Genomic DNA, 27455 nt, shown 5'->3' with positions numbered 1-27455 from the left:
CTCTTTAAAGCATTAAAATTGTGTGGTCCTCTGGCCTTATATTACTTGAGATAAATATTTTGAGTAACTGATTTACTCAAATTCATTGGCATTTGTTCTCAGATTTAAGCTAAAAGTTTGCTTTATATTTTCGGAATTGATGTTTGACAATACACATGGATTATCGACAACCAGGGAAACTCACCTGAGCCATGGTGTCCAGACTCTTCACTGGGGCTCCATGTCAACTACGCATATAGCTGACCTCAGTTTCCAACCCTGCTAGAGGTTAACCTAATACCGCATATGACTCAGAATCCCTCCATAAATCACATTGTTAGACTTTCTGGCATAGCTAGCCTGCTCCCTAAAGAAAGACACTTCTATAAGTCATGACATTCCAAGTGCTTAAAGATTACCTTCCAACACCTAAGAGCAAAGGCCAGACCTTTCTTTGGATAAAGCTAAATTCTTCACACAAAATAAAACATAAGTGGGTCAAGAATTGACAAATCAAATATACAGAAGCTAATACAGTTGCTTTAACAATTTCCTTCACCTTAAAAAAAAAGTCCTATGGTGTTTCTTAATTCTAGGGGACACAGTGAGACTGGAGAAGCATCATTACTTCCTTGCAGTTCTCAATCATCAGAAGGTAAGTTTGGAAGACTTATTACTCCCCAATATGTATTATTATGGAATTATTATTAAGTCATTATCTTTTGGTCTCTTGGTGAGGGAAAGAATTTCAAGTTGAAACTGAAAAAACTTCTATGGGTTGGGCTGTGGGAATCCCAGCTTCAGTTAGAAGTTAGAGACTAAGTCCAGAAGGAAACCAGTATCCCAGATGAAACCGCCAGGGGTCACGCCATTTCTTCTCACTGCTGTCATAGCACTTTGCTCACACTTGTTAAAATATTACATTGTTTGCAATTAGTTGTTCATTTGACTGGCCCTCCACTACCTGTGATTTCTTCAGGAGCAGGAATGGTGTTTTATTCATTATCTGTCCCTACAGAATAACTCCTTATATGTTGTGGTGCTCAATAAATATCTGTTGGACAAATTAGTGAGAAGCATTAAAGGGAACTTTTTGCTTTATCTGTGTTATTTTTTTTTTTTTTACCACAGGAATGTATTAATATATTACTTGTGTTATTAAAAATAAAAATATTGGTATTTTATTATTAGTAGTAGTATTTCTCTGGCTTCAGTATGGAGCATAAAGTGGGAAGAGACTGTGTACTTACCTTCAAATGACTTTCTAGACATTTGTTTCATATCACTTCTTCATAAGTATCTTAGAACCACATGAGTTGTATTTGTAACACAGATCTGAATGTTTTCTAAAATTTTAGGATGCAGCTAATCTATTTTTTTAGAGGAGGAAATAGGAAATATATTTGAATTGAAAGATATTGTATAATTTTATATGCTTCTAAAAAATTCCCAATTGGTGTTTTCTTTTTGTTATTAGAGTCCTCTAGACAGTCTTATAGTAGTATGCCTGGAATGTCTTCTGGAATAGTACTTGGTGCTGGTAGTATTGGAACAGATATCGCAAATGAAGTTCTGGATTTACAAAGGTAATGTTTTATTGCTGCAAATATTTTCACAAGTAAAGCCATTATTATGTTTACAAAATTAGTATACGAAAGACAGTAGTTTTTCTATATATGAAAATAATCAGTTTGTAAATATAATTGAAGAGAAGTTCCATTTATAGTAACAGCAAGAAAGATAAAATATTTGTAAATTTTACAAAAACTATTCAGGACTATGGAAATGCTGGTGACATAGTGTGACAGCTGCTAACTAAAAAGTTGGCAGTTTGAATCCACCATACGCTCCATGGAAACTCTACGGGGCAGTTCTACTCTGTTCTATAGGGTCGCTATGAGTCAGAGTCAACTCAACGGCAATGGGTTTGGTTTGGGTTTTGGAATTCAGACCTATAAAAGAAAACTTTATTTCTACAATGTTACAACAAACATAACTTGAATAACTATCCAGATATATTTTTTTTTCCAATGGGAAGACTCAGTATTGTAAGGATGCCAGTGTTCCCTAAACTAATGTATGAATTTAATGTAAATCCAGTCAAAAAACCACCATTCATTTGTTTTTCTGGAATCTGATAAAATGATACTAATCATACTAGAATATCCGAGGAAATTCTGAAAAACAAATGTACTGAGGTGAGACTAATTCTGTCAGATATTAAAATATGTTATAAAGCTACAGACACTAAAACATTTTGGTATAATCCACAAAGAGGAAGATAGATCAATGGATAAGTGTAGAGTTCAGAAATAGACTCAAATACATATGGAAAGTTATTATATGGGAAAAGTGGCATTTTAAATCAGTGGGGGGAATGGATTAACAGCAAATGGCATTATAATAATTATATAACCATTTGGAGAAAAAAGCAGAGCTAGATCCCAACCTTATTCTTTATTAAAATAAATCCCAGATAAGTAAAAGATTTCAAAGTAAAAAATGAAACTATAGAAGTATTTCGAGGACATAGGTATGGATTTTTGTAATCTTGGTTTGCAAAGTCCCTTCTTAGCATCACACAAAATCCACAATTCATTAAGAAAAAAATTGACAAAATTAATGATATAAAAATTCAAAATTTAAGCATAACAATAGCTATTATTACAAAGTTAAAAGATAAATTATAACTGAGGAAAATGTATGTAATTCACATGATTAGAAAGTACTATCTTAATATTTGAAGAGTTTATTAAGCAGTTTTTGAAAATTATTCAATAAAAAAAGTTGGACAGTGGACATGAACAGAAAAAAAAAAAAGGCCAAGAAACTTGACTCAACCCCAGTCATAGTTAAAAAAAATACACGCACACACACACACACACTCACTCAAGATAAAACAATAATAAGATACTTTTTTCACTTAATATTCAATGTTGGTGAGAGTATGAGAAACAAGAACTCAAACCGTGGGAGTATAAGTTAATGCAACCACTTTTGAAGGCAATTAGGTAATATCCATCAAAAATGTAAGTGTAATAATCGTAGACTCAGCAATTTTATTCCAGGAGCAAACACTCTTATACAATTATGCAAAGACGTATGAACAAGACTGTTCACTGTCGCATTGTTTATAGTAGTGATTTAAATATTTATCATAACAATAACTGGTTATAGAATAGCCATAAAATGGAGTACTTTGCAGCTGGTAAAAATGAGATAGCTCTATTTATGTTAACATGGAAAGATCTTTAAAATACATGGGAAATACGAAAAAGCACAGGAATAGAAAAAAAGAATTATGTATAATATCCCACTTGTATAGGGAAAAAGAAAGATGTGTGTGTGTGTATATGGGTCCATAATCTCTCAGCTAAAATCCTTGGGACCAGTTATGTTTTGAAGTCAGATTTCTTTCTTTTTTTTTTTTTTAATTTAGATAGTGTTTTGAAATTCGGTTTTTTTTTTAAGGGAGTAACAAACCCGGAGAGCAGTTATATCATGGGCAGCACCCAATAATCAAATATACCAATATTTCTGCAATGAGAAGTATTTACAGAATACATCCTTGGCGGGGGGCGGGGGAGCTGGAGAGAGGGGGCAAGAGTAAGGGGGTATTTACATTAAACAAGATGGGGAATGAGCTGATAATTATTGAAGCTGTTTGATGGATGTATGAGATTTCATTATATTATTGACTTTTATATCTGTTTCAAATTTTCCATAATAAAAAGCTTCAAAATATTTCTGGAGTGAAATATGTAAAAGTGCATAATAAGGGAGACAAAGTAGGGTTAAAAAAATATATATATATATATATATATATATATATATATATATATATATATACTGATGTCAGTCAAGGTCAGGTTTTGCTGAGTTTAGATCTATTCAAGTTTTGCTGACAAATGAATTATAGAAAATCTTTCAGTTTCCAGAGTATTTTAGATTTGGCAATTGGACAGTAGTGACCTGATACTCCACAATATAGTATACAACAATATAAAAAATTTGTTCTGACTAGTTACCTCTCATATATGGGACTAGGTGTTAGGGGACAGGAGATGTAAAAGATGAGAGAAAGCTTTGCTTTTTCATTTTCTACCTTTTTGTACAGCTTGGATTTTTAGTTTTAAATTAAGAAAAAAAAACTTGAACTGAAAAAGTCATTAGTGAGACATTTGTCATGTGCCATAAACCTGCCTATTTCATTTAAAAAAAAAAAAAGTTATCAAATAATTGCTGTGTGGTTAAGAGCTCGGCTGCTAATCAAAAGGTTGTCAGTTCAAATCCACGAGCTGCTCCTTGGAAACCCCATGGGGCAGTTCTACTCTGTCCTTTAGGGTCACTGTGAGTTGGAATCAAGTTTTTTTTATACTTCAGGTATTGAAAGTGCTGCAAAACATATGCACAAACATATCCATATATACTTGGATCATGAATCTCTTCACAAAACTTATGTGGAACGGATAGCACCATATAGTGTATTATGAAATACTCAAGTGTACAGTTCACACATTTTTGATAGTTATTCCTATACTGAATTTTCATATAGGATCCAAGTTTTCTTCCAATTTTAAGGTTTTAAAACTCTCAATGACTTAGTAATGAAAAAACTCAGTGGATCTAGAAAGCAGAAGCAGAAATTGAGTCAAATATTGACAGTTGGTGTCGTGGGTTGAATTGTGTCCCCCCAAAATATGTGTCAGCTCGGCTAGGCCATGATTCTCAGTATTGTGTGGTCATCCACCATTTTGTGATCTGATGCGATTATCCTATGTATTGTAAATCCTAACCTCTATGATGTTAATAAGGCAGTATTAGAGTCAGTTATGTTAATGGGGCAGGACTCAATCTACAGGATTATATTGTATTTTCAGTCAATCTCTTTTGAAATATAAAAGGGAGAATTGAGCAGAGAGGAGGGGGACCTCATGCCACCAAGAAAGATGTGCCAGGAGCAGAGTGCGTCCTTTGGGCCCAGGGTCCCTGTGCTGAGAAGCTCCTAGTCCAGAGGAAGATCAATGACTAGGACTTTTTCCCAGAACTAACAGAGAGAGAAAGCTTTCCCCTGGAGCTGGTGTCCTGAATTCAGACTTCTAGCCTCCTCAGCTGTGAGAGAATAAATTTCTGTTCGTTAAAGCCATCCACTTGTGGTATTTCTGTTGTAGCAGCACCAGTAAACTAAGACAGCTGGGTAGCATTAGAATGTCTAGGATACAGCCAAGCAGCGTTAGAAGGAACCTCAGCCAAGGTATGGAGATGAGTGGGAGAAATCATGATGGTTTCAGAGAACAACAAGGTGGCTCAGTTGAGAGGGGAGTTGGGTTGGTGAGCAGTGGAGAGTTTTAACTAGGGCAAAGTCAAGTAGTGGAAGTACTTAAAAGCTGATTTCTGGCCAGGGAACTAATATGATGAAAGTCATGTTTCAGAAGATTAATCTGGTAGTGAAGAGCCTGGTGTGGGTGTAGCTTTTGTCTTTAAATCAAGACTAAATGAGCAGGTAATGATTTTAAAAATGGACCACAGAATGAAATCTGGCCAGGGTATTTACCTTAACTATGGAAAATCTCACAAGACAGGTCACTGATCTTTTCATCTCTGAGTTTCCCTACCTAATTCATTTCATTCCTTTGTTTCAGTTTCTTGCTCTGTCATTTCTTCTCAGCTGCTTCCTAGGGAATAAAGACATAAAGCTGGGTTTATGCAGTTCTGTTCTCTGCATGTGCTGCGTTGGTTTTGTACCTGGTGCTAATGTATTACTGTAAAACTATGAAATATTTTCCACTTTAAAAAAGGTTGCAGAATGTTAATGTGTGTTTACTTTCTGTTAGTAACTTGATGAGGTACTGAAGCTTGATTTGAATGCCTGTTTCAAACTAAGTGTGCTGTTTTCCATTCCTTGGCCATGTGCTGTATTAAGACAGAAAGCATGATTTATTTAAGAGCTTTTACCTCAGAGTTTTGTCTATTTACAACGCTATGTCTTTCAATACTCCATTGTCAAAAATAAATCTGGCACCTAACAAGTCAGTCTAATTGTGAAAACTGTAATAATAGTCATCCTCTAGTTCATCACTATGTATTATCAGTAGATTATTATGTTTTCAGAGGAGAAATTTTCCTTCTGAAAATATACAATTAAAACAAATGGCTTTATGTTTCACTTTTTAAAGGTTACAGTCTGCCTCATCCCTTGGTGATTCAGGTCCAACAGATCCAATGAAAGATGGTACCATGTTAAACTGCAGGAATGTGAGTACACTTGTAAGTAATAATATTCATTAAATGAATGAACAATAAAATTTGTTCCTAAGAGATTAATTATTTCTTCTGGGAAAAGAAGCCATCCTATGAAAAATAAATGAATTCTTTCCAGCCAGTTGATGATTTTTAAGAGGCAATAGAGAACAGTGGTTAATAGTGAGGTCACTGGAACCATACGCCTGGGTCCAAGTTGTGGCTCAGACACTTAACTGCTAAGTAGCCTAAGGCTCATTACTTAAATTCTTCATTCCTCAGCTTCCTCATCTGTAAATCAGAGATAATAATAGCACCAACCTGTTAGAACAGTGTGAGAGCTAAGTGATTTAATATAAAAACAAGCAGACAAAAGCTCATAAAGCAGTACCTGGCACACAGTAAGTTCTCGGTAAATGGTAGCTATTATTATTGTTCTTATTTTAATAGGTTCCAACTCAGTGGATTAAATGTACTCTTTGTGGTCTGGGAAAAGAAGTTTAAATAATATAAGCCACAAATAAGAACTGTATACTGTTTAGTTCAGTTGAACAAATACTAGCTACATGAAATGCATTTTTACATATACAAAAATGATTAAGCATAGTGCTAAACATCTGGAAGATTCACATACAACATAATTCTGATGTAGCACAGACAACAAAAAGCTCTAAAGTAGGTATATAAACTAAGTGGTATAAGAACATAGGAGAAACGGAAAACTAAATCTGAGCCAGGGACAAAGGGAAGTTGATAATACAAGTATTATATTTTTACCCAAATAAGATCTTAAGTCTTCTGGTATATTATTTATTCATTTATTCATACATTAGCAAATGTTTATTGTGTGCCAGGCAATGTGCTAGAAATGGGGATTTAAGTCATTGTAGTGAACACGTATCTCCATGTAGTGTACATTATGTAGGCATTCTATAAATAAAGTGTGTAAACTTCATCAGACAATTAAAAAACCAAAAACCCGTTGCCATTGAGTTGATTCCAACTCATAGCGACCCTATAGGCAGAGTAGAAATGCCCCATAGGGTTTCCAAGGAGAGGCTGGTGGATCCAAACTGCTGACCTTTTGGTTAGCAGCCTGAGCTCTTTAACCACTATTATTTCTTAGTATTTTGAGGAGCTTCATTGAATGTTAGATTTGGCCTGTAACTATGTAAAACAGAGTTACTCTTGTTTGCCCTGCAATTATGTAAAGAGCTTTTTGGTTAAAGCATCTGGTTTAACCTGTTTCCGCTCTAAAGCAGTATTTCCCATAGTCATTTCATGTGACGTATGGTTTTGCCATCATTTTAAAAATACAGAAATAACTTTGGTCCAAAGCATTTTGGTCATAAACTTTTCCTTCTTAATCCAAAACTTTTCCTTATAGTATGTATCTTAAGTTATGGTTGTTAAGACTGTGGATTTTGGAGTCAGATAAAGTAGGATTAGAATCATGGCTCCAACACCTTGGGCAAGATACTAGCCTCTTTAGGCCTCAGATTCCTGACCTGTAATACAGCTATGTCATAGTGTTTTAGAAACGAAAGGAGAGGATGCATGCGGTATACTCAATAAGCACTAGCTGCCATATTGATGATGGCAGTGGTGGTGCCAGTGGCAGGCCTATATCTAGTAACTGCTTGCTAAAAGGGCTTTATTTCATTCAAGTAGGAACCTTACTGACTATTTATTATTCTGACTGTCTTTTCAGGTGTCAAATAAGGAGTTGATTCCACTAAGTCCTTCTGAAATAGGGGAGCTAGAAGCTGCAAAGCAAAACCAGAGCACCGTTGCTCTCCACGGTAACAAATCACTCCCCAGTAAGTTTTCCTTGGCAACTGTCCGCCATTTTAGTTTTCCAAAAACTCCTCAATCACTGTATTCTCAGGCACAGGAGATTTCTAGAGAAGCAAACAGCTTTAAAACTAAAAATTTTCCATTTAGAATTCTAAAAATAGAATAACCACACTTTTGATTTTGAAATGAATGTTACTTAATGGACTTGTCATTAAAAATGAGGTTATCACCTGATTCAGTTATGGCTGGTCTTGAATACACACAATTTTAAAAATGAAGGTATTTCTGTCTAGGAAAAAAATGTCTATTCTCAAGCAATTCCCAAGGATTTTTAAAGGCTATAAATCATTAAAAGATTAAAATACAGTCATTCATTTTAATAATGCTTATGCAAAGTCCAAACTGAGTAAATTGAAATGACACCATTTCATGCCCCATAACTGATATCAATTGTTCTACTGAAAATGTCTGTTAAAGAGAATCAAAGGACTAGAAGGAACCTGGGTATCAGCTTCACACAGAGCCGCACACTAATCATCTCAAATTCTATTGTACTTTGAAAGATAACGTAGAAAACTTTGGTTAACCTTTATCTGTGTTTTAGCCCTCATTTTCTAGAACCTCTTCTTTATGTTTCCATGGTGCCTTCTTATTTCCTTTTTTAATAAAAAATCTGATTAACCCCCTTTTATAAGAATATTTCAAATTTTTGGAAGATGATGGTTTTGTCTCAGTCTTCTTTTTTTTCAAGTTAAACAGAGTTTTTTCACAAGACAGATTAAAGTTAAATTTCTCCTTCCAGTCTCTTCCCCAACACACTTAAACGCCAGCCTCTAGCTTCCACCTCTCTGATTATACCCTTTAGCAGTGTCATTTTCTATTAGAAAACTCGTAGACTAGCTCACTTCTGTGCATCAAGTGAATTAAGTGCAATTTTTTTGACAGTAGACTGTTATAAAAATAAGTGACCCATTTAAAGATACATAAGACTTCTGCAATTTAAGACATATAGTTGGCCCTCAAAAATACACGGTATGGAACCCTAGTTTTGCTTTGCCATTTTTATGGTAATCATTTTGTAGTCTTCAAATGTATGAATATATGACTTTATTGATCACCTTTACTTACACGGCCTTATATTTTAATTTGATAGATGATGGTACTCAACTGGATTTTGATGCCCTGTGTGACAATGACGACACAGCCATGGCTGCGTTCATGAATTATTTAGAAGCGGAAGGGGGCCTGGGAGACCCTGGAGACTTCAGTGACATCCAGTGGACACTCTAGCATTTGATTTTTAACTCCAAAAATGAGAAACATTTTAAAGCATTTCATTTACAAGAAACTGTATATTCTTCAGTACTGTATTGATACTGTTTTTATCTTTTATTTCTATTAATGTTCTATCAAATTTTATAGATTTGCACCTTACTCTCACAGGCGTATGAGGAAATATGTTCTCCCAATAGAACATCTCAGAGTTTATTACAGACCCTTTTACTCAGTGAAATGGCTTGAAACCCACTAGTGGCTATATTTTTGCTAAAATATTTTTAACCAAAAATATCACATACGTATTGTTTTGATTTTTGATGTACTTTTTTGAATTTGAGAAATTTAATATATTGACATTTTCCTTGTGTCTTAAGATTTGTTTCTAATAGTAGATGTGTGTTATTTGGAATGTTTCCATTCCTTGCGTATTTCATTCCTAATTGAGGATAGGGCTTACACACTTTAAGAAAATGGTAAGTACTTGAACACTTAAAGGGACAGTGCAATTTATAATCATATTCACAATGAATACCAAATTTCATCTTTGTAGACTTGGGCAAGAACAGAGCTAGGATACTTATGTTTGGTTGAATACTTTGGGATGGATTTTAAGTGAGAAAAATTTTTATTTAAAACTCAGGAATAAAAAGTTGTCCTTCAACTTCGCTTACAGAAAAGGAAGAGCTGTCTTGTGCCCTAAATCTTAGTGATACAGAATTTACTCTTAATATAACCACTCAAGATTTTCATTATAGATAGGTTTTTGATACTGAAAGGGTGTATTTAGTGATGGATTAGTTCTAGAGGAAGAAAACAGGCCCAGACAGATCAAGTGTCTTGTGTAAAGTCATACATTAAATTATATATATTTTAATGTTTACTGTATATAAAACAATTTCTTTATACACATTTGGGAAAGCAGAGGTCTCAGTGGTTAAATAATTAACTGACCCAGGAACGAGTTGAGGCCTTTTAGATTATTAAGTAAATACAGTTATCATTGCATGTAATCGAAGGTAATGACATAAATTGTAAGTACATTTTTAAAACCATGAGGCAATGAGAAATCATCTAAAAACCAATTATCTTGCTATAATTAAAAATTTGCAGAACATTTTTCAACCAGTAATTATTCCAGAGGTGGCTCAAACTGAGTGTAAGAATTAAGAATATTTAGAATACTGTTTGTCTACCTTTTTGAGGATCATGCATTCATAATACCTTATTTCTTATTAGCTCTTTTTGCTCACCAAGTGTGTTCCTATATATTCTCTTTCGTACCTCACAAACACAAGTAAGACAGACTGGGAGAATAATGAGGGAAACCCTGAGGCTCAGATGTGGGGTTCAAATCCAGCTTTCTTTCCCAATATGGTGCTTCACCTTTCCAGTGAATTTCCCTCAGAGCTCCTCACTAAAACAAAGCATTATTTTGACCCTGCCTGATTAGGCTGTAGGTGATAGATTAGAACCTCTGTCAGGCATGTTAATAGCAAACATACCAAAACGTTATAACCAAAAGCGAATGTTCTCTTCAAGCATGGAATCTGCAGTGGACATGTGGGCAAGGGTGTACTGGTATGCTGTACTCTTGAGCTAATACAGTGTTCCTCGTTCTGATACTTGAGGCCTCAAGAGCATGAAGGTGTAGAATAAGCCAAAAAAACAAACCTCTGGAAGAAGGGCATTGGTTTGCAGCAGTCTAAGCATTATAATTAAGTCTCCAGAAGCCTGAAAGATCACATCTGTTCTCTAAGTCAAGCAGGGGGACCTGTCTACCAATATAACATTTTAGGGGATTAAACCATAGATAGCAGGTTGGCCTCAAGAGGGTCTACGCAAGCCAGTGGTAGCATGATAGGCCATTGTGGTTGGGTGCCCTCAAAGGCAGGCAGGGCAGATTGTCATGATGCAAGGATTAGAGACAGTTTCTAGAAGCAAGCCATTGCTGCCTTGCACAGAAAGTTTCTTCTCTTTACAAGAGGAGGGGTTATTTCATTGAGCAATGGGCAAATAGCCAACTGAATGTCTTCTGCTTGGTTTGATCTTTTATTAGATACTCAGATATTTTCTGTAGATTCTCTTGCCTTGGATTCAGAATACAGTACTCATGTACTGTATGATACTGTAGCTCTCCCAAGTTTAGTGTTTTCTCAGAAGGGATTCTAACTACAAACATTTGATTACTGTTATAAGCAACAGGTATTTTTATGGCTTATACTAAATGTTTGGAAGCCCTGGTGGCGTAGTGATTAAGTGCTATGGCTGCTAACCAAAGGGTCAGCAGTTCGAATCTACCAGGCGCTCCTTGGAAACTCTATGGGGCAGTTCTACTCTGCCCTATAGGGTCACTATGAGTCAGAATTGACTCAATGGCAGCGGGTTTGGTTTTTTTGATTTTTATACTAAATATTACTTTTTTCTCCTGCAAATTGATTTCATGCATTTCTGTGAAAAATAATACATCTCCAAGTTGAATGGAAGGATCATAAGAAGAGCACTCTCATTCTTTTTTTTTTTTTTTAACCCTTAGAATTATTGCTACAATAATATTGTTATTAGGTGCCATCGAGTTGGTTCCAACTCACAGTGACCCTAGGTATAACAGAATAAAACATTGCCAAGTCCTGTGCCATCCTCACGGTAGTAGGTACGTTTGAGCTCATTGTTGCAGCCACTGCGTCAACCCATCTTTTGAAGGTCTTCCTCTATATCACTGACCCTGTACTTTACCAAGAATGATGTCCTTCTCCAGGGATTGGTTCCCACTGATAACATGTCCAAAGTAAGCACAATGAAGTCTCACCATCCTTGCTTCTAAGGAGCATTCTGGCTGTACTTCTTACAAGACAGATTTGTTTGCCCTTCTGGCAGTCAATGGTATATTCCACACCATAATTCAGATGTGCCAATTCTTCAGTCTTCCTTTTTCATCATCCAACTTTTGCATGCATATGAGGTGACTGGGTCATATGTACCTTGGTTATCAAAGTGACATCTTTGTTTTTTAGATTTTGAAGAAGTCTTTTGCAGTAGATTTGCCCAATGCAATATATCATTTGATTTCTTGACTGCTGCGTCTGTGGGCATTGGTATTGCTGATGCCTGCCCTTTGTACAGTAATGTAATGAAGTAGAATGAAAACTCACAATAAGAAGACCCTGTTCGGCTTACATTTAACTATGATCTCAAGCAAGCCATTTTAGTCTCCATGCCTCAGTTTCCTGAATTATGAAAGAAGTTTTGTCTCTAACCCTGCTCTGATCCTGTGATTCTCATTCACAGAACTTGAGCTTTAGTGTAGGACTCTAGAACTGCACTGCCCAATATGATAGCCACTAGCCACATGTGGCTATTGAACACTTGAAATGTAGCTAGCACAAATTGAGATAAGCCGTAAATGTAAAATACAATGTGAATTTTGAAGACTTAGTATAAAAAAAGAATGTGAAATAACACATTAACAATTTCATATTGATTACAGGTTGAAATGATAATATTTTGGATATACTCTTGTTTGGTTGTTAGGTGCCATTCCTCAACTCCGACTCATAGTGACCCTGTGCACAACAGATCGAAACACTGCCCAATCCTGCATCATCCTCACAATCGTTTTTATGCTTAAGCTCATTGTTGCAGCTACTGTGTCAATCCATCTCATTGAGGGTCTTCCTCTTTTTCACTGACCCTCTACTTTACCAAGCATGATGGCCTTCTCCCTCCTGAGAACATGTCCAAAGTATGTGAGACGTAGTCTTGCCATTCTTGCTTCTAAGAATCATGCTGGTCGCGCTTCTTCCAAGACAGATTGGTTTGTTCTTCTGGCAGTCCCTGGTATATTCAATATTCCTCTCCAGCACCACAATTCACAGGTGTCAGTGCTTCTTCAGTCTTCCTTATTCATTGTCCAGCTTTCACATGCATATGAGGCGATTGAAAACACCATAGCTTGGGTCAGGTGAACCTTAGTCTTCAAGGTGACATCTTTGCTTTTCAACACTTTAAAGAAGTCTTTTGCAGCCTGCTGCTTCCGTGGGTGTTGATTATGGATCCACTAGGTCAAATAAAACATTAAAATTAATTTCACGTGTTTGTTTTTTGCTTGTTTAATGTGGCTACTAGAAAATTTAAAATTACATATGTGGCTCATATCTGTTGTACAGTGCTGCTCTAGAACATTTTATTGTTAACTATTATTAGCTTGAAGTAGACCAAAGGATTATGCCATAAATGATATTTACCTCTAAATACTGTTGTTTAAAGAACTATTATTTATTGATCTTGATGCAGTACAATCAAGTAGCTGTGAACTCATGTACCAAATTTAAAACATTTTTTAAAAATTATTAACACTTGAAAAATGTTATCCTTTTATTACATGATAATACCTTGAAATTGACTACCCCCTGTGGTAGCCACGGAAATCCTGGTGGCATAGTGGTTAAGAGCTGCATCCGCTAACCAAAAGGTCAGAAGTTCACATCCACCAGGCGCTTCTTGGAAACCCTGTGGGGAAGTTCTACCCTGTTCTATAAGGTCACGATGAGTTAGAATTGACTCGACGGCAACGGGTTTTTTTTGGTTATGGTAGTCACTAAATTTGGAAATCTGTTGAGAAACAGACACATGGGAAAATACAGAATAGAGAGAATTTTAGTAAGCAAATGTGATAAAGGTGTGTATTTACAGTGTCCAAAGAGGGAAAGGCTATAGTGGTTGTCATAGTTTTGAAGAATCTCTGTAGGGCCTGGGGCACACATATATGAAATAGCCAATGACCAGTTACTAATGGTGACCAGTTATGAGTCCTACTTTAAAGAGTTATCTACCACGCAGGTAACTCATCGTTGGGCACATTTGCCTAGTACAGTATCAGGGGCAGAATAGGGCTGACATCTAGAATTATCAGAAGCCATAAAGAAAAACTGCTAAATGGCCACTAGGTGCCACTTTTCCCTTTGTATAGTACTTTGTTTTCCTTAATAGGTTGATTTTTCCAAGCTACCTGGAGACTGTGAGAGGCCTGGGTGACTTTTGTGCCTAGGTTAAATCTGCCTCTCTGGTAGTTCTGAGTATAAAAATTCACTGGAGGTTCTTAGAGGTATGTACCTTTTGTGGGTTGTTTTATAAGGAGCTGCTGTCTAAGCGAAGTCTGGGAAGATCCTTCCCTTTGGCTTAGGGAGCCTTTCCAGATGTGGCCTCAGTTAAAGCCGGCCTTAGAAAGAAAACCTGGGCAACCTGGAACCTGCCTTCTGAACTCATTGCTATTGGGGAGTATGGTGTATGTATGTCACTGCTCATACAACCTTGAGTTTACGTTTGTCTTTTATACAATTTTTAGCTCTCTTCCAGTTCACTTGCACTGTGTATTGGTGTTTTTAAAAATTTTGTGGTAAATAATGAAAAGAGTAAAATTAAACTATATTTTATAGTAATTACTAGTTTGGAGGGTTTTTTTTTTTTTTTTAGAATATTAACGAACGCAAAAAGCATGTCCTTAATTTTTTTTTTAATGTGAAAACATAGATTAGTGAAAAGATCCAGTGCACTCAGACCACTGGGCAGAGAGGGGCATTGGACTATGTTACTATATGCGTTTTAGGGTGTACTTATCAGGGTAACAGCTGTAACGACCTCTAAATCTCTGTGGCATCACCCAATAAAGGTTTCTTTCTGGCTCACATCCCAGTCTGATGTCATCACTGCTGTCTAGCTCTCCTTCCTCCCTGTCTCTTCCTCTCTCCATCTCTCAGTTTTGATTTGCTCTAAGGTGGTCGTTTTATCCTCACGTAAGCCTTCTGCCCTCAGAAACTCCGAGCATAAATTGTTCTTACACCTGATAATCCCAATGGAAAAAGAGCATCTATATTTCCTAGGAATTCACACAACAATGTCCATTGTTTGGGTCTCTGAATCAACGTGGTTTGCATTGCCTTCCCTGTAGCCAAGAGGCTAGAATATACAGATTGGCCAGGCTTTGGTCACGTGCCCAAACTTGGGTTGTCAGTTGGGTGAGTCAGCCCTATTGGGATGCCATGAACTGAGAGAGGAGAGGTTCTCTGAGTTTACTGTTACCAACAGGGCATACATGGGAGTGGCCACACCACACCAGATGTCTGCCACAGAGCTTGGCGGAAAACTGTAAGAACTTGAATCAAGATGGAATTGTAAGGATGAAAATGCCCTGAGGCATCACCCCATTAGGAAGCCACCTGCCCGAAGGCTCTTAGCTCTCTTGCTCTGTGGGTTGGCACACCTACTGTAACCGCCTTGCTCCATGGGCTGGTAACCTCACTGTGCTGTCTCTTGCCAATCTTCTGGCTCTGGGGTGGCTGCTTCTCTACCACCACTTCTCACTGTCTTGTGCCTCTCTGGTGTCACACCTCTCTGTCTTCTGGGTCTAGGAGGTTCTCAATACAGGGATCCCAAGTCCAGAGGACGTATTCCCCTACCATCTCTTTTTGGTGGTAGTGAAGTCCTTACTTTCCACCTCTGGGATGGGTCATTTTAAGCCTAACTGACCAATTCCTTCATTAGGGTTCCACATATCTCATTTGCATGGTCCCATCCCCACAAGTGTGCCATGCACCTTATTTGTATTATTAGCAAACTCCAATCCTCGTGGGCCACAAGCACCTTATTTGCATAGATCCACCCAATCATTCTGTGGAAGTCACGAAGACTCTGGCTACAACGGCCATATTAAGTAATTCACTGCACCGCAGTTGTACTCACAGTCCATGGTGTTCACAGCACACCCAGCAGGGTCACACGGGGTAACTGAAAGGGGTAGTTACAAGGCAGAGATGGATTGGGGCTTCGGGTTTTGTGGTTTTTATGGGAAGTGTGACTGGGAGAGGCCAGAGCACTCAGGGATTTTATTTGAAACTCGTGACTTGGGGCTCGGGGCCTTTATCAAATGGGAAACTACGGGGGCTTCTTACATAGCAGACATGGGTGGAAAAGGGTGTAGATCAGTGGTGTCATTAGGGGGTGTGGGGGGGTGCAGACTGCATCGGTAACACTGTCAAAGGGGATGACACAAAATGTCTATAAAATTTTTGTACAGTGTATCAACAGAAATTTATTATTTTTAATAAAAATATCCCTATGGTTATAACAACAAAAACATTTTTCATAAGCCCAGCTTACATGTATCAATATAAATACAAGCTAAAACTCTATACTAACTTACTTTTTGAACCTTCTAATGCGCTGTGGTCAGAGCTGTCATTATTACCCAGTCACAATGACCCGTGTTTTCGTGTGCACGAGCTACAAGCATGTGCTACAATCGCGCTGCTGTTTTCCTTGCTGCCAGTGTTTTTGTAGTTGCTGATTTTTGTCAAATTTTCTGGCGTTTTACCTACAATATTGTGGTAATTAGTATTATGAACCTATATCAATAACTTTTTTGAGAATGAAACAGTGATTAAAGGAAAAGAAGACACGATATATGGGAATTATGATTTACAAGTAACATTGGTACAAAAACATTACAAGAATCGTGTGTGGTCTGGTACAGGAGGAGGTCCATGGAGGCGTGACACCATGAGTTACCACACTGGGGGACACCAACCCAGTGAGGGCACTGGTGTGGATATTAAAACATCATATTACCCAAAAAAAACTAGAAAATATGGATAATACAATTATATAAGAAGAAATGGGAGAAAGATGAAAGAACGATCCCTCCAGGTGTCTAGAAAAGGGAGAGCAAGTACATGGCATTTGTGCCACCATTCTCTCACCACCCCTATCACAACTGGCTAAAGAAATACACTCTTTCTAGCTGAACCCAGATGGGCTTCAGAACACAGTGCTCTAGGCTAATCATTGACAATCAGCTGAGGTGACATGAGATGAAATCTACTTGAAACATGAAATCCTTGAAACATGTTAGGTAAAGCAAAATTCTGCAAACATGCTGCGCTGAGAAAGAGCCCTAGCTGCAGATTCACAGAGGTTAATGTTGAATGGCAAGCATATTAAATACTCCCAGAAGAAAATTATTTAACTGATTAATCCATCATTTTCTAAATTGATTTGACTGTTGTTTGTTGTTGTTAGGTGCCATTGCGCTGATTCCAACTCATAGGGACCCTACGTACAACAGAAGGAAACACTGCCCAGTCCTGTACCATCCTCACAATCGTTAAGCTTGAGCCCATTGTTTGCAGCCACTGTGTCAACCCATCTTGCTGAGAGTCGTCTTCTTTTTCACTGACCCTCTACTAAGCATGATGTCTTTTTTCAGGGACTGTTCCCTCCTGATAACATGACTTGACTACGGAACCCTTTTTGTAACATTGTTCCTATTAAAACATTATGAAATTAGTTTTGTATGAAATAGTATTATTGAAATGGGCCTCTGGTATTTCCCAGAGAATCATCATTTATAACATTGCTATCAGCTCTCTGAAAAAAGTTAGCCTGCTTTAGCTTATTCTACATATAACTTGTGGCATTTGGTCTCTACAAAAATGATGAATTTTTAAAGGTTAAAAAACATGAATATCACTATACCTTCAAAGCAGGAATCCAGATTTCAAAAGTGTGAGGAGAAAGAAAGTTCTAAAATGCTACCCAATATTGTTTAGTGATTGTTTTAAATTGAAATGACTAAAAAGACTGAATAACTAAAAACAAAAGGGATTATATCATTACTAATAGGACACTTACCTGGTATTTTAAACAAACGAGGAGTCATGGCCACTCAGGCCCATCACCTAGAGCTTAGCGTTTCTTTTACTCTAGATTTTTTTTTATGTGTTTACATAGATACAGTTTTGGTGAAATTTTATTAATAAGTCAGTCCTTTACAAGAGAGTGTAGAAATCAAGTCATTAAAAATCATAGCAACAGCTGCTCTGAACATCCAGGGTTGTAAAACCTCTAATGTTTTTCACTCTCAGATATGTGTGCTCACAGGATTAACTGTTAAAAGAACCAAATCTACTCTTTCTCTTACAGAGCAACATACTATATGATGCTAAAACAAACAGCTGATTTCTTAAATGTAACATCACACTGAAGCATAATTCATCAAAAATTAGTGTAAAAATCTACAGTGGTTCTTTTAAAGTGTCAAGTCCCTGGGTAATGAAAACAGTTAACATGATCTGCGCTGACTGAAAGGTTGGAGGTTCAAGTTCACCAAGAGGTACCTCAGAAGAAAGGCCTGGCAATCTACAGCCAAAAAATCATAGCCTTTGAAAACCCTATGGAGTGCAGTTCTACTCTGGCACACAGGGGGTCACCCGTACTCGACAGCACCCGGTCTTGGAACTCCAAAATTGTGGTCCCAGAACCAGCAGCATCAGCATCACCTGGGAGCTTGTTAAAAGTGCAAATTCCTTACTTCAAAGGTCAGCGGAGCAAGGGCAGGGGTTTGGGGACTATGGCTTAAGGGGACTTCTAAGTCAACTGGCAAAATAATTCTATTATGAAAATATTCTGCATCCCACTTTGAAATGTGGCGTCTGGGGTCTTAAATGCTAACAAGCAGCCATCTAAAATCAACCCACCTGGAGCAAAGGAGAATGAAGAACACCAAGGTCACACAACAACTAAGAGCCCAAGAGACAGAAAGGGCCACATGAACCAGAGACTTACATCATCCTGAGACCAGAAGAACTAGTTGGTGCCCGGCCACAACCGATGACTGCCCTGACAGGGAGCACAACAGAGAACCCCTGAGGGAGCAGGAGATCAGTGGGATGCAGACCCCAAATTCTCACAAAAAGACCATACTTAATGGTCTGACTAAGACTAGGGGAATCCCAGAGGTCATGGTCCCCAAACCTTCTCTTGGCCCAGGACAGGAACCATTCCCGAAGACAACTCAGCAGACATGAAAGGGACTGGACAGTGGGTAGGAGAGAGATGCTGATGAAGAGTGAGCTAATGATATCAGGTGGACACTTGAGACTGTGTTAGCATCTCCTGTCTGGAGGGGGGTTGGGAGGATAGAGTGAGTTGGAAGCTGGCAAAATTGTCACGAAAGGAGAGACTGGAAGGACTTACTCATTAGGAGGAGAGCAAGTGGGAAAACGGAGTAAGGTATATATAAACTTATATGTGACAGTCTGACTTGATTTGTAAATGTTCACTTGAAGTTCAATAAAAGTTGATAAAAAAAATTAAAAAAAAAAAGTGCAAATTCTTGGGCCCCACCCCAGAAACACTGCAGCTGAGGGCCAGCACCTGTTTTGACAGACCCTCCAGGTGATTCTGATGCACACCAAGGCGTGAGAACGACTGCTCTAGTTTGTGTCTGGTATTGGCTTGGCCAGTCTTACCTAGGCTCATTAAAGGCTGTCATTTTGTGTGATGTTGGCAATAGTAGAATTATTATAATAATTCTATTATTACTACATTTGAGAAGCAGAATACAGAAAAGGTTTTTCAAATATAACATCTAATGAGCAATCAGACAATGATGTTCCCTCCATATCAAAATCGAGTACAAAAGTTGTGTATTTTTAGAACAAAAAAAAAATCTGCATTTTCAAGAAAACAAACCAACTAAAGAAGATCTATTCTCTTTTGTCACTAGATTTAGAAGTTTCGTTTATAAATAACAAGAAGAGGGGAAAAAACATGATAAGAATACAGCCATGAAGTTGACTGCTATTATCTGTGGCAGCTTAAGGGGAAAATAACGTAGCTCTTCCGCAGCTATGAAAACAATCCAAGCTTCTATAAATAGAAAGAGGACATTTTAAGTAATGAGGGCTGCCTCCAAACCAAGCAAGAGAGCATCTTTGCTCCAGGAATTGAAAGGTTACCCCACATTTGGGACAGATGCAGGGGCTGAGACAGCATCTGTGGGAGACTGGTGCTATGCAGAGAAGATACCGGGCACTGGTCATGTTGGGGGCTTGAAGGCTGCATCAAGCCCCCATCTTCCAAGGGCCTCCTGAGATCTACCCACTCTCTCATAAACATATTCACTTCATACCAGTTTAAACTTTGCTAAAGAGCTGGGGGTTCACTAGCCAGGCACATTTTTTTTTTAATTGTGCTTTAAATTTACAATTCAAGTCAGTCTCTCATACAAAAACTTATACACACAGTTATGTGACCGTAGTTGCTCTCCCTATAACGTGACAGCATGCTCCTCTTCACCCTGTATCTCCCGTGTCTACTCATCCAGCTCCTGTCCCCTTCTGCCTTCTCATCTCGCCTCTGGGCAGGAGCTGCCCACTTAGTCTCAAGTGTCTCCTTAAGCTAAGAAACACACTCCTCGCCAGTACCATTTTATGTCTTATAGTCCAGCCTAATCTTTGTCGGAAGTGTTGGCTTCGGGAATAATTTTAATTTGGGGCTAACACAGAATCCGCGGGCCATGTCTTCTGGGGTCCCTCACATCTCAGTAGGACCATTAAGAATTTGAGTTCTGCACCCCACTTGTCCCCTGCTCCAACAGGGACTCCCTGTTGTGTTCCCTGTCAGGGCAGTCATTGGTGGTAGCCAGGCACTATCTAGTTCTTCTGGTCTCAGGCTGATGGAGTCTCTGGTTTACGTGGCCCTTTCAGCACTATTTTTTTTTTTTTTTCTGTCTCTTGGACTCATATTTTCCTTTGTGTCTTAAGATCCCAGATGCCTCACCAAAGTGGGATTCAGAATGTTTTCTTAATAACCTTTGTTATGCCAATTGACCTAGCTGTTCTCTGAAACCATGGTCCCTAGACCCCTGCCCCTGCTATTCAGGAAACTTCTTAGCTTTTAGTTTAGTCCAGTTGTGCTGACTTCGCCTGTATTGTGTGTTGTCCTTCCCTTTACCGAAAAAAATTCTTGTCTACTATCTAGTTTTTATCTAGTTAGTGACTACCCCCCTCCCTCCCTCCCCACCCTCCTAACCATCAAAGACCAGGCACATTTTTTAAATCATGGGTAATATCACCATTGACATTTCAGGTGTTGTGGGGTGGGGGGTGGGGGGTGGGGGGTGGAATGTGCTGTCCCGTGCACTGCAGGGTGTTTGGAAACATCCCTGGCCTTTAGCCACTAGATGCCAGTAGCAACCTTCAATTGTGACCACCAAAAATGTCTCCAGACATTGCCAAATGTCCCCAAGGTGGAAAAATTCCACCCATTCCAGCTGAGCGCCATTGCTCTACAGAAATTATTTCCCTCATTTTGTTAAAGGGCATGGGAATAAAATTTCTCTCCTGTTTTTTATCTTCATTAAGACCACCATCCTCTGATCTCTCTCATTTTTCCTTGGATGACCCCTTCTACACACACACACACAGCCTTTCCTTCCTTGCCTACCCAGACCAGTCCTCTAAGGTTATCTTTCCACCGATCATTTGTCAATATTCTCAACAATCTGGCCTTCTTGTTCTTCCTCAATCTGGCCTTATGGTCCTTCCTCACTTACTCCAGAAAATCCCAGCTCTGGATCAATTCAGCTCTCTGATGACCCCACTCCTATGTAGGGCTACCAAACATCACCTGAGAGAATCAAAGCTGCCAAAATTCATGGTCTCCAATTAGCCTCAGTGAGGCAGCACGAGCCTCTTATTTCCCCTCACTCACTTCAATCTTTTCCATCCTCTCCGGGGTGGGAGCTCACAACATACATTGAAGAAGTGCTTAGTATAGCCCTTCCTACTCTTCCCCCCAAAAAGGATGTTTTTTTTTAAAGTCTATTTTGTTGTTGTTGAGTATATACACAGCAAAGCATACACCAGTTCAACTGTTTCTACATGTACAGTTCAGTGACATTGATTGTATTCAAGTTGTGCAACCATTCATACCCTCCTTTTCTGAGTTGTTCCTCCCCCATTAAGTCACTGCCCCCTAAGGCTCCTATCTACTCTTTCCAAGTTGCTGTTGTCACTTTCATCCCATTTAGATAGTTCTTAAAAGACCATAATGCTCAAGGCAGACATCTTTTTATTAGTTAAGCTAAACTATTGTTTGGTTTTAAGAAGACTTTGGAGGGTATTTTCAGTTTCAAGTTTTAAAGATTATCTCAGGCAAGAGTTTCAGAGATTCATCCAGCCCTCTTGGCTCCAGAAAGTCTGGAGTCTGTGAAAATTTTAAATCTGTTCTGCATTCCCCCCAACCCTCTTTTTTTTATTGTGCTTTTGGTGAAGGTTTACAGCTCAAGTTAATTTCTCATACAAAAATTTATAAACATATTTTCATGTGACACTAGTTGCAATCCCCACAATGTGACAGCACACTCCCCCTTTCCATCCCGGGTTTCCCATGTCCATCCAACCAGCTCTTGTCCCTTCCTGCCATCCCATCCTGCCTCCAGACATGAGCTGTCCATTTGGTCTCCTGTATCTGCTTAAACTAAGAAGGACACTCCTCACGAGTATTATTTTACGTTTCATAGTCCAGTCTAATCTTTGCCTGAAGACTGGGCTTCGGGAAAGGTTTCAGTTCTGGGTTAACAGAGTGTCCAGGGTCCACGGCTTTGGAGGTTCTTCCAGTCTTAGACCGTTAAGTCTGGTCTTTTTAAGTGAATTTGAGTTCTGCTCCCCACTTTTCTGCTGCTCCAACAGGGACTCTCTGTTGTGTTCCCTGTCAGGAAAGTCATTGGTGGTAGCCAGGCACTATCTAGTTCTTCTGGTCTCAGGCTGATGTAGTCTCTGGTTTATGAGGCCCTTTCTGTCTCTTGGGCTCATATTTTCCTTGTGTCTTTGGTGTTCTTCATTCTCCTTTGATCCACGTGGGTTGAGACCAATTGATGCATCTTAGATGGCCGCTTGCTGGTGTTTAAGACCCCAGATGCCACTCACCAAGGTGGGATGAAGAACTTTTTCTTGATAAACTTTGTTATGCCAATTGACCTAAATGTCCCCTGATACCATGGTTCCCAGACCCCAGCCACTGCTACTCTGTCCCTCAAATTGTTCTGTTGTGTCCAGGAAACTTTTTAGCTTTTGATTTAGTCCAGTTGTGCTGACTTCCTCTGTACTGTGTGTTGTCCTTCCCTTCACCTAAGATAATTCTTATCTACTATCTAGTTAGTGAATTCCCCTCTTTGTCCCTCCCCAGGATTTCCTCCTTTTGATCAGAATTCTTCTACAAAATCTTTGATCAAAATGTTCACTAAAGGTAGCTGGGCACTATTCAGTCTTGCGGTCTTATGGCAAAAAAAAAAAAAAAACAGTTATTCATGGAGGCAATTAGCCACGCATTCCATATCCTCCTCCTATTCCTGACTCTCTTTCTTCCTCTGTTCCTCCGGGCAAATAGAGACCAACTGTCAAGCTTTGGATAGCTGCTTGCAAGGTTTTAAGATCCCAGGCACTATGCAACTAACTACGAGGTAGAACAGAAGTGCTGAACACCTTATTAAGCTAATTAACCGGGATGTCCCATGAAACCATGACCCTAAACCTCTAAACCGAGGAACCAAATCCAATGAGGTTTGGATATACATAAGCATTCTCGGCAGCTATGCTTCTTTTTTTTTTTTTGGTCATTGTAAATATATCTATTACATAGTTTTTGCCAGTTCAACTTTTTTGCAGATGTACACCTTACTGATAGCAATTACAATAATTGGCTGTGCCACCCTACCCTTGATCAATACAATATTTTCATCACCACTAAGCCCTCTTTCCCTCACCCGCCCATCCCTGGTGACTACCAATAAGCTTTGGTCTCTATACATTTGCCTTTTCTTGTCTTTTTATAAAGGAGCCCTGGTGGCACAGTGATTAAAGTATTTGGCTGCTAACTGAAAGGTCGGTGGTTGGAACCCCCCCGCCATTCCACAGGAGAAAGATGTAGCAGTCTGCTTCCATAAAGATTACGGCCCTGGAAACCCTATGGGGCAGGTCTAATGCCCATAGAGAGTAGGATTTCCATGAGTTGGAAATCAACTTCATGGCAATGAATTTTATCTTTTTATAAAAGTGAAAAAAAAAAAAAACAAACCCAGTGCCGTCAAGTTGATTCCGACTCATGGTGAGGTCGTACAATATTTGTCCTTTTGTGATTGACTTACTTTACTCAACATCTCTTCAAGTTCCATCCACGTTGTGGCATGTATCAAGACTTCGTTTCTTCTACCAGCTGAGTATTATTCCATTGTATGTATGTACCACATTTTGTTTATCCATTCATCTGCTGATAAACATTTAGGTTTTTCCCACCTTCTGGCTAATGGGAACAGTCCTGCAATGAACACTGGCATACAAATCTCTGAGTCTGTGTTTGAAGTTTTTTGGGTAGGTTGTTTGTTTTGTTTTTATCTTAGTAATACTACACTCTGAAGAGGTAGGTGGGGAAACAAATCATGTGGAGAAGTGTAAGGAGAAATTAACTTTTACCAAGGGATCCAGCCATACCCTGCCAGAATGGAGACTGACCGTGAGGAGCACACACAGGAGGGACCTTAGCAGGAGAGAAGAGAGGTAGAAAAAGAAGAGGGAAAATACATCCTTTGGACAAAGATTAGACAGGCTCATAAAACAAAACAAGGCTAAAAGGGCATACCAGCCCAGGAGCAAGGACTAGAAGACAGGGAGGAGCAGGAAAGTTGGTAAAAAGGAACCAAAGTCGAGAAGGGAGAATGTTGGCATGTTGTGGGGTTGTTAACCAATGTGATAAAACAATATGTGTACTGTTTAATGAGAAATTAGTTTGTTCTGTAAACCTTCATCTAAAGCATAATAATAATAATACACTACATAAACAGAACAAAAAAAGGGGGGGGCAGGAAAAGAATGAGCTCCTGGAAGCCTATTGTTTTGGATTGAATCATGTCCCCCCAAAACATGTGTTGTAAACCCTAACCTCTATACTTGTGGAAAGGAGCCCTGGTGGTGCAATGGTTAAATGCTTGGAACCCACCAGTGGCTCAGGAGAAAAGACCTGGCCATCTGCTCATGAAAAGATTACAGCCTAGGAAACCCTACAGGACAGTTCTACTCTGTCATGTAGGGTTGCTATGAGCCGGAATTGATGGCACAAAACAACAACATACTTTTGGATGTAATGCCTTTTAGGAATAGGGTTTTCTTTTTATGTTAATGAGGCCATGTCAGTGAAGGGTGTGTGTTAAACCAGTCCCCCCTTTGAGTTATAAAAAGAACAGCTCTGGTGGGAATGTAAAATTGTACAACCACTTTGGAAATCAATTTGGCGCTTCCTTAAAAAGCTAGAAATATAACTACCATACAATCCAGCAATCCCACTCCTTGGACTATATTCTAGAGGAATAAGAGCCTTTAAAAAACGAACAGATATATGCAATTTCTCTCTCTTTTTTTTTTTATGTTCATTGCAGCACTGTTTACAAGAGCAAAAAGATGGAAGCAACCAAGGTGCCCATCAACGGATGAATGGTTAAATAAATTATGGTATATTCACACAGTGGAATACAACACATCGATAAAGAACAATGATGAATCCATGAAACATTTCATAACATGGAGGAATCTGGAAGGCATTATGCTGAGTGAAATTAGTCAGTTGCAAAAGGACAAATATTGTATGAGACCACTATTTATAAGAACTAGAGAAACAGTTTAAACAGAGAAGAAAATATTCTTTGATGGTTATGAGAGTGGGGAGGGAGGGAGGAAAGGGGTATTCACTATTTAGATAGTAGACAAGAACTATTTTAGGTGAAGGGAAAGACAACACACAATACAGGGGAAGTCAGCACAGCTGGACTAAACCAAAAACAAAGAAGTTTCCTGAATAAACGGAATGCTTTGAAGCCCAGCGTAGCAGGGGCAGGGGTTTGGGGACCATGGTTTCAGAGAACATCTAGGTCAGTTGGCATAATAAAATCTGTTAAGAAAACATTCTGCATCCCACTTTGGAGAGTGGTGTCTGGGGTCTTAAACGCCAGGAAGCAGCCATCTAAGATGCATCAATTGGCCTCAAGCCACTTGGATCAAAGGAGAATGAAGAACACCAAAGATACAAGGTAATTATGAGCCCAAGAGACAGAAAGGGCCACATAAATCAGAGACTCCATCAGCCTGAGACCAGAAGAACTAGATGGTGCCTGGCTGCAACTGATGACTGCCCTGACAGGGAACACAACAGAGAACCCCCGAGGGAGCAGGTGAGCAGTGGGATGCAGACCTCAAATTCTCATAAAAACACCAGGCTTAAAGGTCCAACTGAGACTTGAAGGACCCCAGAGGTCATGGTCCCCAGACCTTCTGTTAGCCCAGGACTGGAACCATTCTCAAAGCCAACTCTTCAGACAGGGATTGGACTGGACTATAAGATAGAAAATGATACTGGTGAGGGATGAGCTTCTTGGCTCAAGTAGACACATGAGACTATGTGGGCAGCTCCTGTCTGGAGGGGAGATGAGAAGGCAGAGCGGGAAAGAAGCTGGTTGAATGAACACGGGGAATACAGAGTGGAGAGAAGGAATGTGCTGTCTGATTAGGGGAAGAGCAACTAGGAGTACATAGCAAGGTGTATACAAATATTTGTATGAGAGACTGACTTGATTTGTAAACTTTCACTTAGAACACAAAAAGAAAAAAAAAGAACAGCTAAGACAGAGATGCAAGCATAAACAGAGGGGAAGATACCACCGGAAGATTGCCAAGGAACTGAGGAGGAACAGAAGCTGAAAAGAGACAAAGACCTTTCTCCAGAGTGAACAGAGAAAGGAAGCCTTCCCCTAGAACCGGCACCCTGAATTTGGACTTCTAGCCTCCTCAACTGCAAAAAAAATTTTTTGTTTTCTGTAAAGCCCCCCACTTGTGGTATTTCTGTTGTAGCAGTACTAAGAAACTAAGGCACTTACCTACAGTTAACTTTGTATGAATTTAAAATTGTCAGGTGAAGAAAAGTTTTGCACCATCCACGGATCCCAAGTGTGTTCTTGGTGACCTAGCTGTGAATAAGGTTATGTAAGTTTGTGCTCCTCTGGGTAATGGGCTGCATCTACCTGTACCTTTCAGGTGTTGCAGGGCATGGCAGTGGTGCTACAAAGCCAGTTGTCTTGTCCATTCTCCCTTAGCAGCTATTTCAGAGTTTTTTCACTCTCTTCAAACTTTCTTCTTCCTTATTCACAAAAGATGCCCTTGCATGTCACTTCACCATGAGAGTAAAGCAGAAGCCCTAGTATTTGATGTGGTCAGGACTGCTTGTTGGCTGATTAACTGAAAAGCTTTATTAAAACAGAAAATCACACATACAAAATACATACA

At 38.9% G+C, this 27455-nt stretch overlaps 1 protein-coding gene across 2 annotated transcripts in view; it reads left to right on the top strand.

Moving 5' to 3' along the window:
- Window positions 1–15006, top strand: part of BMAL2 (basic helix-loop-helix ARNT like 2) — an 84935-nt gene extending 69929 nt beyond the window's left edge. Inside the window, exons 13-17 of one of the 2 annotated variants that reach the window (XM_064284449.1) lie at window positions 576–634; window positions 1457–1565; window positions 6156–6234; window positions 7931–8039; window positions 9170–15006. In XM_064284449.1, the coding sequence (XP_064140519.1) occupies window positions 576–634; window positions 1457–1565; window positions 6156–6234; window positions 7931–8039; window positions 9170–9306 (493 nt within the window). In that variant the 3' untranslated portion in view covers window positions 9307–15006. Of the gene's footprint in view, window positions 1–575; window positions 635–1456; window positions 1566–6155; window positions 6247–7930; window positions 8040–9169 lie in introns of both variants that reach the window. The other variant, XM_064284448.1, reaches the window with a different exon arrangement.
- The last annotated feature ends 12449 nt before the right edge of the window (window positions 15007–27455 follow it).

Source organism: Loxodonta africana, chromosome 4, assembly GCF_030014295.1.
Source record: "Loxodonta africana isolate mLoxAfr1 chromosome 4, mLoxAfr1.hap2, whole genome shotgun sequence".
In the NCBI taxonomy this organism is placed as follows: domain Eukaryota; kingdom Metazoa; phylum Chordata; class Mammalia; order Proboscidea; family Elephantidae; genus Loxodonta; species Loxodonta africana.
This window is presented reverse-complemented; position numbering and strand designations above follow the sequence as displayed.